At 33.8% G+C, this 15,773-nt stretch overlaps 1 protein-coding gene and 1 long non-coding RNA gene across 4 annotated transcripts in view; one reads left to right on the top strand and one right to left on the bottom strand.

Annotated features, from left to right (window-relative positions):
* LOC149479341 (uncharacterized) overlaps positions 1–15,773 on the bottom strand; it is a 381,306-nt gene that overhangs the window by 258,568 nt on the left and 106,965 nt on the right. The window lies entirely within an intron of this gene.
* pyd (zonula occludens-like protein polychaetoid) overlaps positions 1–15,773 on the top strand; it is a 100,610-nt gene that overhangs the window by 10,410 nt on the left and 74,427 nt on the right. For all 3 annotated transcript variants that reach the window (XR_016317206.1, XM_089707907.1, XM_089707906.1), the window contains exon 2: positions 1,470–1,524. Coding sequence is in view for 2 of the 3 variants with exons in the window: in XM_089707907.1 (XP_089564033.1) it covers positions 1,470–1,524 (55 nt within the window). In the remaining variant the exon portion in view is untranslated. The remainder of the gene's footprint in view (positions 1–1,469; positions 1,525–15,773) is intronic.

The raw sequence follows: 15,773 nt of genomic DNA, 5'->3' as shown, positions 1-15,773 counted from the left end.
AATTTTAAAGGATTGCATCGTATATTGTCATTAACAAAAAGTAAAATCTAACGCAGCGATTGCAATTTATATAAATTAACGAAGCCTTTTAATAAACTGAAATAACTACTCATGTGTATTAAGAAGCTGCTCCACATATCTTTATTTGTAGAAAAAATTGTGAATGTAAGGTGATAAAATCTTTATTCATGACATTTATCTTTTACTTACCTTGTTTGCCCTGTTTTAATCTATGCTTATTTATTATAAATAAATTAATTCAGAAAACTGAAAACATTTGAAAGAGAAATACTAGATTTACTTGTCATGGTTGGATTTTGATATAAAAAAAATTGATTTTAAATAGTTCGCTACACATAAACACGTAAAAGTTTTAAACATTGAATAATACTTTTGGGTTCGAGATACCTACTCGATTGGAATCATACACAAAAACACAAATACACAAGCTTTTAAAAATACATCGAGAAAAGCTTAAGTTTGCATCGCTTCCAAGGTAATCAAGTAATGCCTAACTACAATCTGACTTGTTAATTCAATTAGAGGTGAATTCAGAGCTGACCTAATTACATCGTCTAGTAGCTCTCAAACTGTTATAATTGGGAGCTCTAGATGTACTAGAAGGATTCATTGTTACATATCTGATAACTGCCTTATTATGTTCGTTTTCCCTGGGCCATTCTTTTGTTACGACGTCTGTTACTAAATTTGTAGGTATGTACTTCCAAATTTGTTTGTCTATTGAAATACCTATATCCTTTATTTGGTTCATTTTAAAGTGTATAATAGCTTATTGTGAATGAAATAATGAGACTATGGTAAACATTGAATAGTAAAGGTAACTTAATGCCATCAAAATGCGGTTAAAATTATAAGCTCTATGAAAGCCTGATCGTAATATCAAATGTGGCATGTATATGTTAAATAGAATGTGTCGACATAACATTTAGCATTTTGTATCACAGAGACTAGTATTATAAGATATATTCGGTATACTATTAACACCTATTGCGTTATTGTTTTCTAAGCAAAACAAGCGTTAAATATTACGCAAAAGAAAACTTACAACGGCAGTAATTTACGCACGAAAGATTCAGTATCTGAACAAAACGGGGACAATTGTTTCTACGCACGTATATTTTCATTTGGAACTGTACAAAATAAATCGTGACGAAGCGTTTGAAAGGATTTGAGGGCTTTGAACTTAAACAAGTAACGTCTGAAACTAATGAATTTACGCGTTAAATTTTTCTACGCAATTCGTTCTTTTATTTTAGTTTTGTTATCTAAGATTTACGTTGTTTTTAAACTGTAATGTTCGTTTTCGTAATTAGGTACAGCTTGCTTATCGAATGCAGATTCTGACATAGTTTTATGTAGCTACTTAGTTCTAAATTTAGGATTTGTTAAAATAAGTGCCTTTCCCTTTTCGCATAGTTTTTAATGCAATTTTTTATATTTTCTTGCAGGATACTCCGCAGCAAACGGCAAAGACAACATGGTGATGAATCTGAATTTGAACAGGTATGTTTAAGTGAATATTTTTTAACAGAACATGATTATTAATTAATAACATGTCAGTTTCATCTCATAGGGCGTATTCAGAAAGAAAGCTTGAAACTTATAAGCGCTTAAAAGCGCTTATCGGCGCTTATAAGGGCCTGTTCAGTGCGACGCGGATGACCTACGCGGACGTCCGCGACGGACGGTAAAATGTATGAAACCTTACAGCGTGTTCAGAGCGACGCGGAGCTGTCCGCGTCGCGGAGAGCTATCCGCGCGCGGTCGAAATCGCTCCGCGCCGCTCCTCCGCGCCGCGGATGTCCGCGGGCGGACGGTGCCTGGTTCTAATGTATTTGTTCAGTGCTCGGCGGACAACAGTCACGCGGAGCGGATGTAAAGTACTGTCGTTGTCATGGCGGCTGCGTCAAATGTGCAAACCGAGAGGGTTACAGTCGATCCCGATCCGCATCGCACTGAACGACAAAATCATCCGCGACGGACGCAAAACCTAGTCCGCGTGCGGACGGTCCGCGTCGCACTGAATCGGGCCTAAGCGCTGGTAACCCGCGCAGGAAAATATATGAACATGCGCTTATAAGCGCTGACAAGTTCCAACAAGTTTCAATAAACTTGTCGGCGCCGATCAGCGCTTATAAGCGCATGTTCATATATTTTCCTGCGCGGGTTACCAGCGCTTATAAGCGCCGATAAGCGCTTATAAGCGCTTATAAGTTTCAAGCTTTCTTTCTGAATACGCCCTTACTGATAAAGTGACTGATAGTCTATTTTCAACTTTTTGACGTAGATATACTTTCATACATTAGCTGTCATTTTAATTGACAGATAATCTTAACAGAACATATCCAGAAGTTGTGAAACCGGCCTTTGGTAGTACTTTTTATGAAAGAGGTACCTTCATAACTTTCCCTGTCATGTAATTGCTCAAAAGTTGTTCTCACAAAATCATCACATCTGTAACCTACTTATAGGTATATATTTATTATTTTTGTAAAAACAAAAAGGTTTAACTACAACTAAAGGGGGCGCATAAAGCAAAATAACCAATCTTCTATTAGATGATACGTGTAATATGCAAGACCAAATCTAAAAAATAAAATATATATCGAACTAGATGATATGTTCAACGATTCTGTTTAATCAAAAACATAAAATATTAAAATTTACTCGATAAAAAAAAATCACCAAGTTAGCTCAAATTTTCACACTTTTACGTTTTCTACTTGACATGGTAATACTTATTATGATTTTTTTTTTCATAAACAATTATATTTAAACATTTGCAAGATATTTGTCAGAGCATTTTGTGTAATTATTTTTAGTTTTGGTTTTATCTGCGATAAACCACTTTTGGCGCTCTTTTTTTCTCGAGATAAACGTTTGATTTTGTCACGATAAAAGTGGTTTATCGCAGATAAAACCAAAACTAAAAATAATTACACAAAATGCTCTGACAAATATCTTGCAAATGTTTAAATATAATTGTTAAGGGGGCGCCCCTTAAGGTAAGTACCAATCAGTAATTCATCAAATCAAAAAATCTACGGTTAAGTTCAATTTGAGTAAATCACTGAAGCTTATAACAATAATTATACTTTATTACTAATTATACCCCTTTGTATATGTGATCAAGCGAATATTCAAAATCCAGATCACATTATAATTTATAACTAGTCCAATCTATTCGTTGACCTTTACCTTACTATTGTGAAAGTCGCAGCTGTGCCTTATTGAGCATTACAGCGCTGTATTTATGTAAAGCCAATATCGAATATTGTACCGTAACCCGATCCAGCGCTGCATCGCTAAGTGATCCAGCTCCCAGCCGCACGTGCGCTTTTGTTGATAAAATAAACGTATTGAAATGATATCAAATGTATTAAGGTGTAGAGTAGAGATGTTATGGTGATGTATCGATATAATGTTATTACTGAATATTTTAATTTTTTAATTAAAATTGTTTAGAAGATATTTCTGTTGTCTTCTCTTCTTTTACCTGAGTCAGGGACTTTTAGATCTTACCTATTTTCTCAAAAACAATCCACGGAAATAATACTTTTCCAAGCCATTCAAATTGCTGCTTATTATTTGTCAAATTACAGAAGTGCAGAAACTGATAAGTTTTTGCACAGATTTGAAAAACTTTGTACTTACGATATTGTTTATCCCAAAGTATGAAAGATAAGTATATCTAGATAGAGATAGATAAGTATAGTAGATAGTAAATATGTACAAAAATATATCCTTACAAGGAAATTTCGATACTTATGAATTTTTAAAATTTAAAATTTCTTGAACTAATCTAATGTCATATATATTGTCATAAAATTTTATCGATAATCACAACACAACACTATTATGTAATAGAATCTTACTTTTTTTTTTTTTTTTTTTTTTTTTGATATTACTGCAACCAGGCAATCTGTTAGGTAACAATTGGCCTTTATATTGTTTGGAACTCCGTCCGGGAACATTGATATTGTTTCAAGGGGCTCGTCCAACGACTCCACCCTTGTAGTCCAGTGTTATATTTGTTTAATTTTTATTTAATTCAGAATCTTTTAGCAAGGTTTGTAATGTCCTGTCTTTTTAGCCTGATGTATTGTTGGCCTCCCTCTCCACTTAACGCTTGAGCAAGGTCGTTGGTGTGTACTGTTAGCCTTTCCTGATATTTCTGGCTGCTTTCGACAATTTGTTTTCGAACTGTGGCTATACCGAGATCAAGGTACATGTATTTATTTGCAATACATTTGGGGATACCAAGTATTGTTCTGAGAGCCTTAGTCTGGAATCTCTCTAGGATTTCAATGTTGCTATTGCTGGCAGAGCCCCAAAGCTGTATGCCATAGGTCCAGATTGGCTTTAAGATTGTCTTGTAAATTAGAATTTTACTATTGTCTTTCAATTTTGAGTGGTGACCTATCAGCCAATTTAAGCTACGCAGTTTTCCATCAAGTTGTTTTCTCTTTGTCCATATATTATGTTTTTGCCATGTCAGTCTTCTGTCTAAGTGCATACCCAAATATCTAGCACTATCTTCTTGGGGTATTTCTTTGTTGTTTAAGGTTACCGGCGGGCACGTTTCCTTTCTGAGCGTAAATGTCACATGCGTGGACTTACTCTCATTTGCTTTTATCCTCCATAGTTTTAGCCATGTCTCAATTTCATTGAGGTGCTCTTGTATCATGAGAGATGCAGTTCCTGGATCCTTATGGATGGATATCACTGCGGTGTCATCGGCATAAGTCGCAATCATTGTTTCGCTGTTCGCGGGGATGTCAGCTGTATAAATAAGGTACAGTATCGGTCCTAGGATACTGCCCTGTGGGACACCAGATTTTATCTCGTAGAGTTCGGAGAGATCTTCGTTGCATTTCACCTGGTAGCTTCTTTTGGAGAGGTAAGATTTAAGAGTTAAATAAAAGCAGTGAGGGAGCTTCTCTTTCAATTTATATAGAAGACCTTCATGCCACACCTTGTCAAATGCTTGACTTATATCCAAAAAGACAGCAGAGCAATACAATTTGTTTTCAAGACATTTACTTATTATGTCTACGATTCGGTGGACTTGCTCTATTGTTCCGTGGTTTTCACGAAATCCAAACTGATGGTCGGGCAGTACAGTGAGTAGGTGTTCCTTAATTCTGCTGAGTAGTATTCTCTCGAACAGTTTTCCAATAATTGGCAGCAAGCTAATGGGTCTATATGAGGTCGTCTGATGCGGTGGTTTACCTGGTTTAAGCACCATCACCACTTGTGCTATCTTCCATTGCCCTGGGAAATGTTCGAGTCTTAGAAGAGCGTTGAAGATGTTGACAATTTTCATTATTCCTTTAGGTGGAAGATGTTTTAACAAAGTAGCATCGACCATATCATATCCAGGTGCCTTACCTTCTTTGAGGTATCTGATTTCTCTAGCGACTTCCTTTGGACTAGTGCTTTTAAGAGGAAGACACATCTGTTTTGCCGAGCCTAGGTATGTATTCACCTTTGCCGTATGATCAGGATTACTCTCAGGGTGTGGTTGGAAAACAGTGTTTAAGTGTTTTGCAAATGTTTCAGCCTTTTCTTTGTCCGATCTAGCCCACCCTCCGTTGCTGTTGTGGAGAGGGGACATATGAGCTTTAGGGCGTTTTAGGGCTTTAGTTACTTTCCACAATGAATAATCTGTGTCAGCATTGGGGCTTAGATTTGTAATACGATTTTGGATGTTTTCATTTTCTAGTTGGCTAATGTAAGTTTTCAATTCCTCCGAAAATTTGTTGAAAGCTGTTTTGTCGCTCGGATACCCGCTCCTGTGCCATATTTTTCTAAGTCTGCGGCGTTCTTTGATTTTCTCTTTGATTTCTAGTGGATAAGAGTTTTGTTTTGGAGGTTTACCTTTCTGTTTTGAAGTGGCAATATTTGCAGCATTATGAATAGTCATATTAAGTTTTTCTATTTCATTTTCTACTTCATCAGAGGTTTTAAGTTTGCATTTCAGATCCACCAGTGTGTTTATTATGTCTTGGTACTTACGCCAGTTCGTATTTTTACGGTTGTATAACTTAGGTTGTGGTTGCAACAGAGTGATTGTTGAGCTTATGTTTAGGATGACAGGAGTGTGATCTGAAGTGAGGTCGATAGGTGATTCTATTGTGACGTAATTATTATCTATATTTTTTGTAACAAAGAAATCAAGCAAATCAGGTATCCTGTTTCTGTCATTTGGCCAATATGTAGGCTTGCCACCAGATAAGTATTCTAGATTCATTTTTTGTATTGTTTTCATAAGTTGTCTACCTCTTGGGTTATAGACTCTTGAACCCCAGTGAAGATGCTTTGAATTCCAGTCCCCTCCACAGACAAATCTTTTATTCAAAGTCGCAAAGTAGTTGTTGAAGTCTTGTTCAGATATTATATGTCTAGGCGGGCAATAGACGGCTGACAGTACAGTTTCCAATTTATTGTCTTCGATTATTATAGAGGTTGCTTGAATTTTCTCTGTGGAATAGTTCTCAATTGGGTAGTGCTTAATATTATTTTTAACAATAATGGCACTTCCTCCATGGCTGTTTCCAGATGGGTGATTAGTTGCATACATTTTGTAATTGTCAAAAACGGTGTGCGATTTAGAAGTGAACCTTGTCTCAGATATAAGTGCTACGTCAATATATTCTGTTTTTAAAAATAATTCAAATTCTTGACGTCTCTCCGTCAAGCCGTTGGCGTTCCAAGTGACCACTCGGAGGTTTCGAGTCATTTTTTAACAAGGCTGCTGACTAGCTGGACCATGCGATCCATCATTTTGTCTACCATAGTTTCAACCATGGTCATTATTGTCTTTTGCTGTTTGTCAAGCATAGTTTCCATAAGTTTCATGATGTCGTTAAGGTCTGTTGTTTTTTCATAATATGTGTCTGTTAATTTTGCCTTGGTAGCCTCTGCATATGTTTTATTGAGATTGGGTACTCTTGGGTACCTGTTATACAAAGTAGGTTGCATATATGTAGAAGTTACGTTTTGTGATGGTGGATTTACTTTTGGCTTTGGTGCACTCTTTAAGATCCGTTCTTTGTATTGCTTGTAGATGCTACAACCTTTGTAGCTAGCCGGGTGTTTCTCCTCACAATTCGCACAAGTAGCTTCGGTGTCTGGTTTTTTAGTACAAGATGAAGTAGGATGATCTTTACCACATTTAACGCAACGGAAAGGTCTATAGCATTGATTCTTTGAATGGCCAAATCTCTGGCATCTTTTACATTGAAGTATTTCCTTTTTTTTATATGGCGCTTCAATTGTAATTTTCATGTTATTCAAGTATTTTACTTTGAATATATCTTTATTGTTGCTCTTTGGTTCCAGGTCAACATAGAAGGTAGGTAGTGGCTCTTTTGTAGCCCGGTGCCTTACATTCACCACTTGTCTGACTTCATGTCCTATATTTGACAGCTCTTTGGCTATCTGTGCAGTGTCTTCTGATGCATGTAGCCCGCGCACGACAACTCTATATGCTCTCTCGCACTTAAGCTGATAAGTATAGTGAGAGATATTGTTCGCTATAAATTTCTCTCTAATAGTTTTATATACCTGGATGTCTTTGGGCATGATTTTTATAATATGTCCAGATTTCAGGGTGGTCATAGTGTACGAACTATTGTCTACTATTTCATTTAAAACTTCCTTGAGAGATGTAATATTTAGGACACCAGTGACAAAGATAGGCTCAGGTTTAGGAATGTATTCTTTTTCTTCTTTCTTGTTGTCTTCTGAGGTATCTTCATTCAAGATTTCAAAACTATTTTGTGTGGGTACTGCAAAAACGGAAGTATTTTTCAGTTTTTTATTTGTGTCGTTTTGTATTGGACTAGTTTCTTTTCTTTTATTTCTTTTAGTAGGAATTTGGTCTCTTTGCCAGTCAACCTTATTGTTTATTATTTCTAAGGGGGAGCTTTCTGGCCGAGGCTCTATCAAAGTCTGATTACTTTGTTCTGAATTTGGTTTGTCTGAAATTCGCTCTTCAGTTATCAGTTTTGCTGGTAAAGAAGAAGTCGAGTTGCTTCTAGTTCGAGTAAACATACTTTTGTGAAAGGTCTGTTGAATCATATTATTTTGGTTTATGCTTTTTTTTTGTTGAAAGGTTTCGCTCATTTTGTTCCCACGAGTAGGGTCGATTTATAACCGTCACACTAGGGGTGACGCCCATTCCCCAGTGAAGGCACGTATACAACGTCGTTAGCCGGGTCCGACGAGGTTGGCGCTAGTAACTTGCCTCCCGCAAGCCATGCATCTTATTGGCGCGTATCCCACCTTAAGATTGGGGTGACTTTTTAAAGAGGTTTTCTACCTCGCAGCCCGGGCGATTAAGCCAAGGCCCCCGATTCCATAGTAAAAGTACTAAGAGTTGCGGGTTGTGAAGGTCATTTCCTACCCTCACTTAATCAAGCTGGTTAAGCTATCATTGTCGGGTTAATTAACCGTCGCCCGATACTCGACGTTGACCTTTTACAGCTGGCTCGGTCACCTCTCAGCCAACCCTCCTCCTTTTGCATACGGGCTTGGGACCGTCATTGGCGGAGTTCTTACTAACAGGATGTTCAATGCAACCGCTAAACTTCCGGCCTGAGGCCCTTAGCTAACCCTGGTTAGGGTCAAGAGCCCTAATGCTCGTTATATTTAACGTTTATTGAAATCATTGTTGAGAGTAAACATATAAAAGTATAATATTACCATTGTGTATGAAAAGTGTATAAAAATGAAAACGTCGTATGTTGTTTCAGCAGTGGATGTGAAAAATACGACACTGACAGAAAGATACGATACGATAGAGACGAAAAGTTCTCATAAAACTTTTCGTTTCGAACTGTCATTCTCATAATATATCAATACAATTATACCTACATAATATGTCATCACCATCATCAGCCCATCATGTTCCCACTGCATGGGTTTCCCTTAAGGGATACATAATATGTACCTGCCTGAATATAAATGCATCATATATACATACTTATAAATGTTATATAGAATACTTAATTCCTAAAAACTTAGGAAAATACGAGCAATTTGTTCCGTTCCAGATTTTGACCTTGCTCTTAGCGTTTTGTTGCCAGCGTTCGAATAAATTTTGTTAATTTATCTTCCCTTCAGATGTCGTAAATTTCTCAGGACACAAACGATTTTGAAATTCAGTACTTAAACATTGTACAAGTAAATATATTTGTAACCCATAAATGATCATTTTGTTTCTGTTTCTGCCGCATTTATAAGTCATCACTTTGCAACTTGCAATCATATTAATTTTAAGTATCGTGCCTTCTTATGATACTTGTACGTAGTTGTTAGCATATATATATATATATATATATATATATATATATATATATATATGTAGATTGTAGATAAGTACTTTGATTTTTTATATGATCCCATTATTTTGTGTTTATTTGGGATCATTTCATGGTATCGGCACAGTATTACAATATTGTAATACTGTGGTATCGGTGAATTCACCAATCTATGTAGTTACTAGTTGTATTTCTATCATTAGTTTTCTTATAAATATAAAACAAATACCTGACATTGAGATAATATTAATATGGAGACGACACCGCCTACATCACTTATGTTCCACTCAACATACGCCATGTGTCGTATGTTGAGCGGTTTTTTTTAATGGTTTTAAAGTGAATCGCATCAAATATGCCTTCGTGTGTGTTACGATATTGCACAAATAATACAAATAATACGGAAAAGTGCAAAGGAACAACTTTCATCGGTAAGTACCTAACTAGATAATAATTTTTAAAACTTAGTTAGAGCAAAAAAATGGCGCACAGATTTTGTTCGTGGTGTCTCCTCCATACGTAGTAATATTATCTCAATGATACCTGATGATATTTTTGTCATGGTATTATTAATAATATCTAAGGTTCTATAATTTATTTACCTTTCACTTATTCAGTGTCACCTTTAGGTTACCTACAATGTTAGGTCCGACATTTTGCGACCTAAATTCAGCAGAGTGCGTTTATAGGTCACTTATTGAGAACTCTCTTAATTATAAACTTAATTACTGGCTAGGTTAAATAATAATTAAGTGTTATTACTTTTTTTTCGTGCATAAAAGGGAAGCTGTTTTTGCTTTTTCTTTCATTGTTTACTTTATATCGGCTTATTATCTGAAGCTTTTTATTTTTAATTGTTTCCTAATTTCCAAATCGTATTCTTATTTTGTAGTTTATTAACTTGATTGCTGTTTATTGATTTGCTTAATTCATCATTTAGTACATTGTTATTATGTATATATACATATATAAATATTCATTCATATAGTTAATAATTAATATGTCTAGTCTTTATCGAGATTTTGTGCGTGAGTATCCTTTCCCTTTTTACTCTATGTGGAATCCAGTCATTATACCACTCATTCACACTCATTTCATTTCATTTCATTTATAGGATGCCTATAATAGGATCGATTTCCTAGTACTTAACAGAGTTCAAGACGTGAATCTCCAATCAGTTGATACAAGTGCATCTATCAATGATTCAGTCTAACCAAAATAAACGGATCTTCAACGGCAGTGCATTTGCTTGCGGATGTTTATGTTGACAGTCTCTCATTATATTTATGTAGATGAATTAACTTCAGTAACGACTGAAACTTCGGCAGTCATATCATCATATAAATATAACTTTTCAGGCATAGATTCTTTGGCAGGCGGCTGAATCGGCGCCCAGTCGACGCGAGCGATGCGTAGCGTCGACCCGCGCGGACTGACGCATCGAAAAACGAATTTCAAAATTTGAAATCGAATGTTTTTTATTATTATTTTTTTTTAAGTTTTAAGACATGGTTTCGAGTGAAGATTATTGGCAAAAGTGCTTGTGAAGTGATAGGTACATAATTGTGAAAAAGTGATAGTTACAAATAAAGTTTTCCGTAAATTTTACATAAGTACTTACATATTAATGAAAATTAAGCCTTAGAGATAAGTTACACTGTATTCAATCAAATTTTGAACAACCCCTTGACCGGAGTGCATACAAAATTATTAATACCGTAGACGGTCTAATTGAATTTCCGTGTGTGTCATATAATAAATGCAACTATGATAACCGAAAAAGAAAATATGTATGAATGTTACAATAATTATAACAAATTAATAAAATTATCCCTATAAAAATACATAATGTATGATTTTCAATGTTCTCAATAGTCAAATAACAAATTAAAATTAATATTTTAAATCATAAGAAAATATTTATCACAAAAAAATAAAAATGTAATAAATTATATTTATAGAAATACGGGAAAATTAATAGAAAAATTAATGTGAAAATTAAGAAATAGAACTTTCAAAAAGATAATATTTCAGATTTTTTTATATCAAAGATAAACGTATGTTTGTTACGAATGCATCAATATAATTAGTTTTGTAACGTTTACCGTTTACGCCATAATCAAATCTGCACCTGAATCAAAACAGATCATTTTACACAAACATATCAAATATTAAATAATAAATAGTCGATGAATCAAGTGATCCCATTACAAAATAATATATCAATTTGAATCATACGAGGCGGAATTGTGGAACCGTTCTACATTGAAATTCGCGGAATTGTTTCAAATTCGAAATTGGAACACGTGTTATTGTTTTTTTTGTGATTGCCAGTATAATTAATTGACGAGTAATTTTACAATAATAAAAATAATAAATAAATAAGTTTATTTGTATACATTTTTAAGCAGATAGGTAATTACTAATTAGCGGCATAATTTTTTTTAATTCTAGATATCTTTAAATCTTTTTAATTTTTGGATCACGATTTTGTTTTATTCCCACCACAAATTCCCCCTATATTACTACTATATTCCATATTTACTGAACTATCCAGTATTTCATATAAAGTTACATAGAGAAAGATGTGTGTAATGCGTTCGTAAATTGAATGACTAACTTCGCGCCATTTATAATTTTATTTAATCTGCTTGTGGACGCTATTCAACGACTGCATCCTCTCGAATACCTCAGTGATCTCAATGTTTATTTTTCTCCATACAATTGTTAGATGTTGACAATCTTATTCATTTCCAAGTTGCAAGTCATTACAGATAATTAAGACATTATATAATAAGAAACTTATAATTCACAAATAATTAACATGTCTGCTTAAAATATTACATTTTATCCGTAATTTTTAATTTCATAAATATTTACTTTGAAAATTAAGAACGTTAACATTTAACGCATGTTAAGGTAACTGAATTTTTATTCACGTTATTAGAATACACGTTCATCTAAAAGCATTATAAAGATTTATATCTTTACAACTATATCACGTGAGAAATTAATTTGTTAAAAGCGGGCGCGCCATTGCACAATAACAATAAATCTTTCAATGAAGCTAACGCGATGATACTACGTTGAAAATTAGTAATTGCCAACGGGATAGTTTTCTTTAATTAAATAATACCCTTTTACAAGTATTATGCCCTCATGTATACTTAATATTATAAAGCTGAAGAGTTTGTTTGCTTGAACGCGCTAATCTCGGGAAATACTGGACCGATTTGAAAAATTCTTTCGGTGTTAGATAGCCCATTTATCGAGGAAGGCTATAGGCTATATAGGTCACGCTACGACAACAGGAGTGGAGCCACGGGGGTGAAACCACGCGGAGCAGCTAGTGTTGTCATATAATCTTTGTTACTACACTATTTTTGAATATTCTTAGAAAGTTTACGAAATTAAAAAAAAAATTAGATACAGATTGAATTACTATCATAATATTGTGTAGAGTTATAAAACCTAAACTTATTATAAAAGTGGACAATGAAAGATTAGAAATAATGTCATCGGATTTAAAGCCATATAAGTTGCGATTTATGACAAATGCGCTCTTTGTTCCTTCGTATTTTTTATTATACAGGGTGTCCCACTGTTGGTATGCTAAGCTCAAAGGAGGTTATAGTTTTGCATACGCTGAGTACGTAAAAAATACTTAAAAAATTCCAAACGCATTTTTTTTTTCAAATAGATGAATTCTTAAAACTCTATGTGTACACCCAAAACAAGAAACCCGCCCATTTTTGCCACTAGCACGTGAGCTATGGTTTAAGAATATGTTTTCATAGACAAAATGCTCACATTAGAGAAGCGGTATATACCGGCTGCGCGAAGCTAGAGAAGAAAACATGGAATTTCAGGAAAAAATTATCAAAAAATTTTTGTCGTAATTTTGTTGTTTATGTATTTTTTACGTGATCAGTGTATGCAAAACTACAATTCCCTTCGTGCTAAGTATACCAATAGTGGGACACCCTGTATAATATGCATTAAGTAATTTAAAATTTAAATGCAACTTATAAAAAAGTGTGTTCCGAGCAAAGCACACGTGTCAGAAGTGAAACTTCTTTGGCAACATTCAAAGATACCAAAATCGTCGCCTTATCCATGAGGTGACGGTATTGCTTTGTCATAAGAAAAATACCAATAACTAGTCATTCCACTTGCGCTCTATTTTGTAAAAAAAATAACCTAAATGTATCCATACGCAATGTGTCACCGAGTCTGAAAGGTATAAATATAGCTTTGATCCCGAAGAACTGTCTGCCCTAGAAATTACAAGTGGCGCATGTTCATTCTATTTATGCTACGAGTATCCGAATGCGGAGTAATGTGTTTGATCTGTGGTTTGATATTTTGTCATAAGTTCGATTTTTAAATCGATTTCAAAATCTATACGACTGTTTATGATCTTTTTACGCTATATAAAAATTGATTTGATTTATTGATTTTGTAATTTTATACAGTAAGTCACTCACTGAAGTTCTTGGAGATGTATGTATGTACCTATGTTTCATAATTGTATTAAGTACACCCGATATATTATCACGAAGGAATAAACAATGATAGTTTTGTACAAAAATATATCGTCACCAACGACAGGCTCAGCCAATATTTTTTTTTAAGTGTAAAATAAAATTATTACGCCTCTCAAATAGACATAAATATTTAGTTGCGCTTGAAAAAAGCAACAAAAATATATAAACTCTACAGCGTTAACAGCGAAATTAAAAAGAATATGAATGATTTTTCACTACACCAGCCATAACAGAACAATGGACCAGACTACCTTTACAAAATAAAAGCCCATGGAAAAAGTATTTCAGTATAAAAGTTCTGGAATGTTCTATGTTTTTCTATTTAATGTGAAGTACGAACGTTGTATACATATAGGTGTATAAAGGATTAGCTGAAAACAGTCATTAGCATGATTACATACTATTTACTAACGTGGGAATGTTGAATTTCGTTTTGATGTATGAAAATATAGAAGTCCTTTTACAAGCACTAACTTATGAAAATCTAAATAGGGTTTTTAACTACCAAAAAGTTAATATGATAATGCTTGTGAGTTAGGTTTCAGACTTTCAATAGATTGACATGTCAGATTTAAGATGTATTCATTTTTTAATATCGTAAAAACATTAGCAATAGTATTTAATTCTAAAAATATTCTTAACATAGAAAACACAGTAAGTTGTTAAAATATTCTTAAAAGGGAGATAGAATAAATGAATACCTATGAAGTATGAATCTATTAAAATTCATACCTTCTCGAGATGAAGTATTGAATGCGGTTAAAACTTGGCGCAAAAATATACAGCCACAGATAAAAAACAGGTTAAGGTCATTCTTGAATACAGCCAATCTTGACACTGTGAACGGAGATAAAATGAAGAAATTAAGGAGCTTAGAAACAAAAAAATCGTACATATTTTTTCAATGTAAAGTTACTTGTTTTTCTCTTCTTATAAATCCAAGTTTAAGCTTTTCTTATACATAATAATTCATATTTTTGCTAAATATTATTTACTAGCTTTCTGTCCGCGGCTTCGCCCGCTTTGTCTAAAACCTAATAAATTAGTTATGAAAACCTTCCTCTTGATTCACTGCATCCACTAAAAAAACCGCATCTAAATCCGTTGCGTAGTTTTAAAGATTTTAGCATATATATAGGGATATAGGGACAGAGAAAGCGACATTGTTTTATACTATGTAGTGATAAGGAACAGAACTTTAATTAAATAATTTCTGTAGATTCTTACAATTACAAAAGATTTAAGAATAATTTATCAATAACCATTTGTTTGAATTAGAATAGAATGAATATTATTGGTAGTCATTGTTAAGCCATCAAAATTAAGGTTCAGTTGGCTTTTAACAGTTAGAGAATAAAAGGACCCGCATGTCCTCATAAAATAATCATTTATAATAAGAATTTTATGGTCATTGTATTCATTTTTATTACGCTCGTTCCAATTAAAAACATTTTTGTTAAATACTTATCATACTTAATATGCAATTCGCTCTCGGAGTACTTACAAAATGTTACATATCTTTTTATTGTTTCAAAAATTCTACTGTAAAAATCGTTGTCTCAAAAGTTTATACCTATCTTTATACCTACATACATATTCTTGCATGATTTTAGTTTTTATATAATTTGTGATTTAACAGACCTGACAACATTTTGACTCAACAGCCTCTAAAAGCTTTTATTTCGGATTTTACCTTTGCAATTAAAAACATAAGTAGGTACTTACCAAATGGCAAATACAGTTCTAAAATTCTTGCCAACGTCGTTGCACTGAATTTATTAAATTTCACAGTGGACATAAATTTTCCCACTCGAAGTAAAAACAAACGAACGCGAATGACATCGTTAACTCTTGGAATTACTAAAGTTATAAATAAATG

The sequence above is a fragment of the Colias philodice genome, chromosome 20, assembly GCF_061535455.1.
Source record: "Colias philodice isolate Cphi_HAF_F1 chromosome 20, ilColPhil1 Martin Lab GWU primary, whole genome shotgun sequence".
NCBI lineage: Eukaryota > Metazoa > Arthropoda > Insecta > Lepidoptera > Pieridae > Colias > Colias philodice.
The sequence above is the reverse complement of the archived record's forward strand: the minus strand, read 5'-3'. Positions and strand labels throughout refer to the sequence as shown.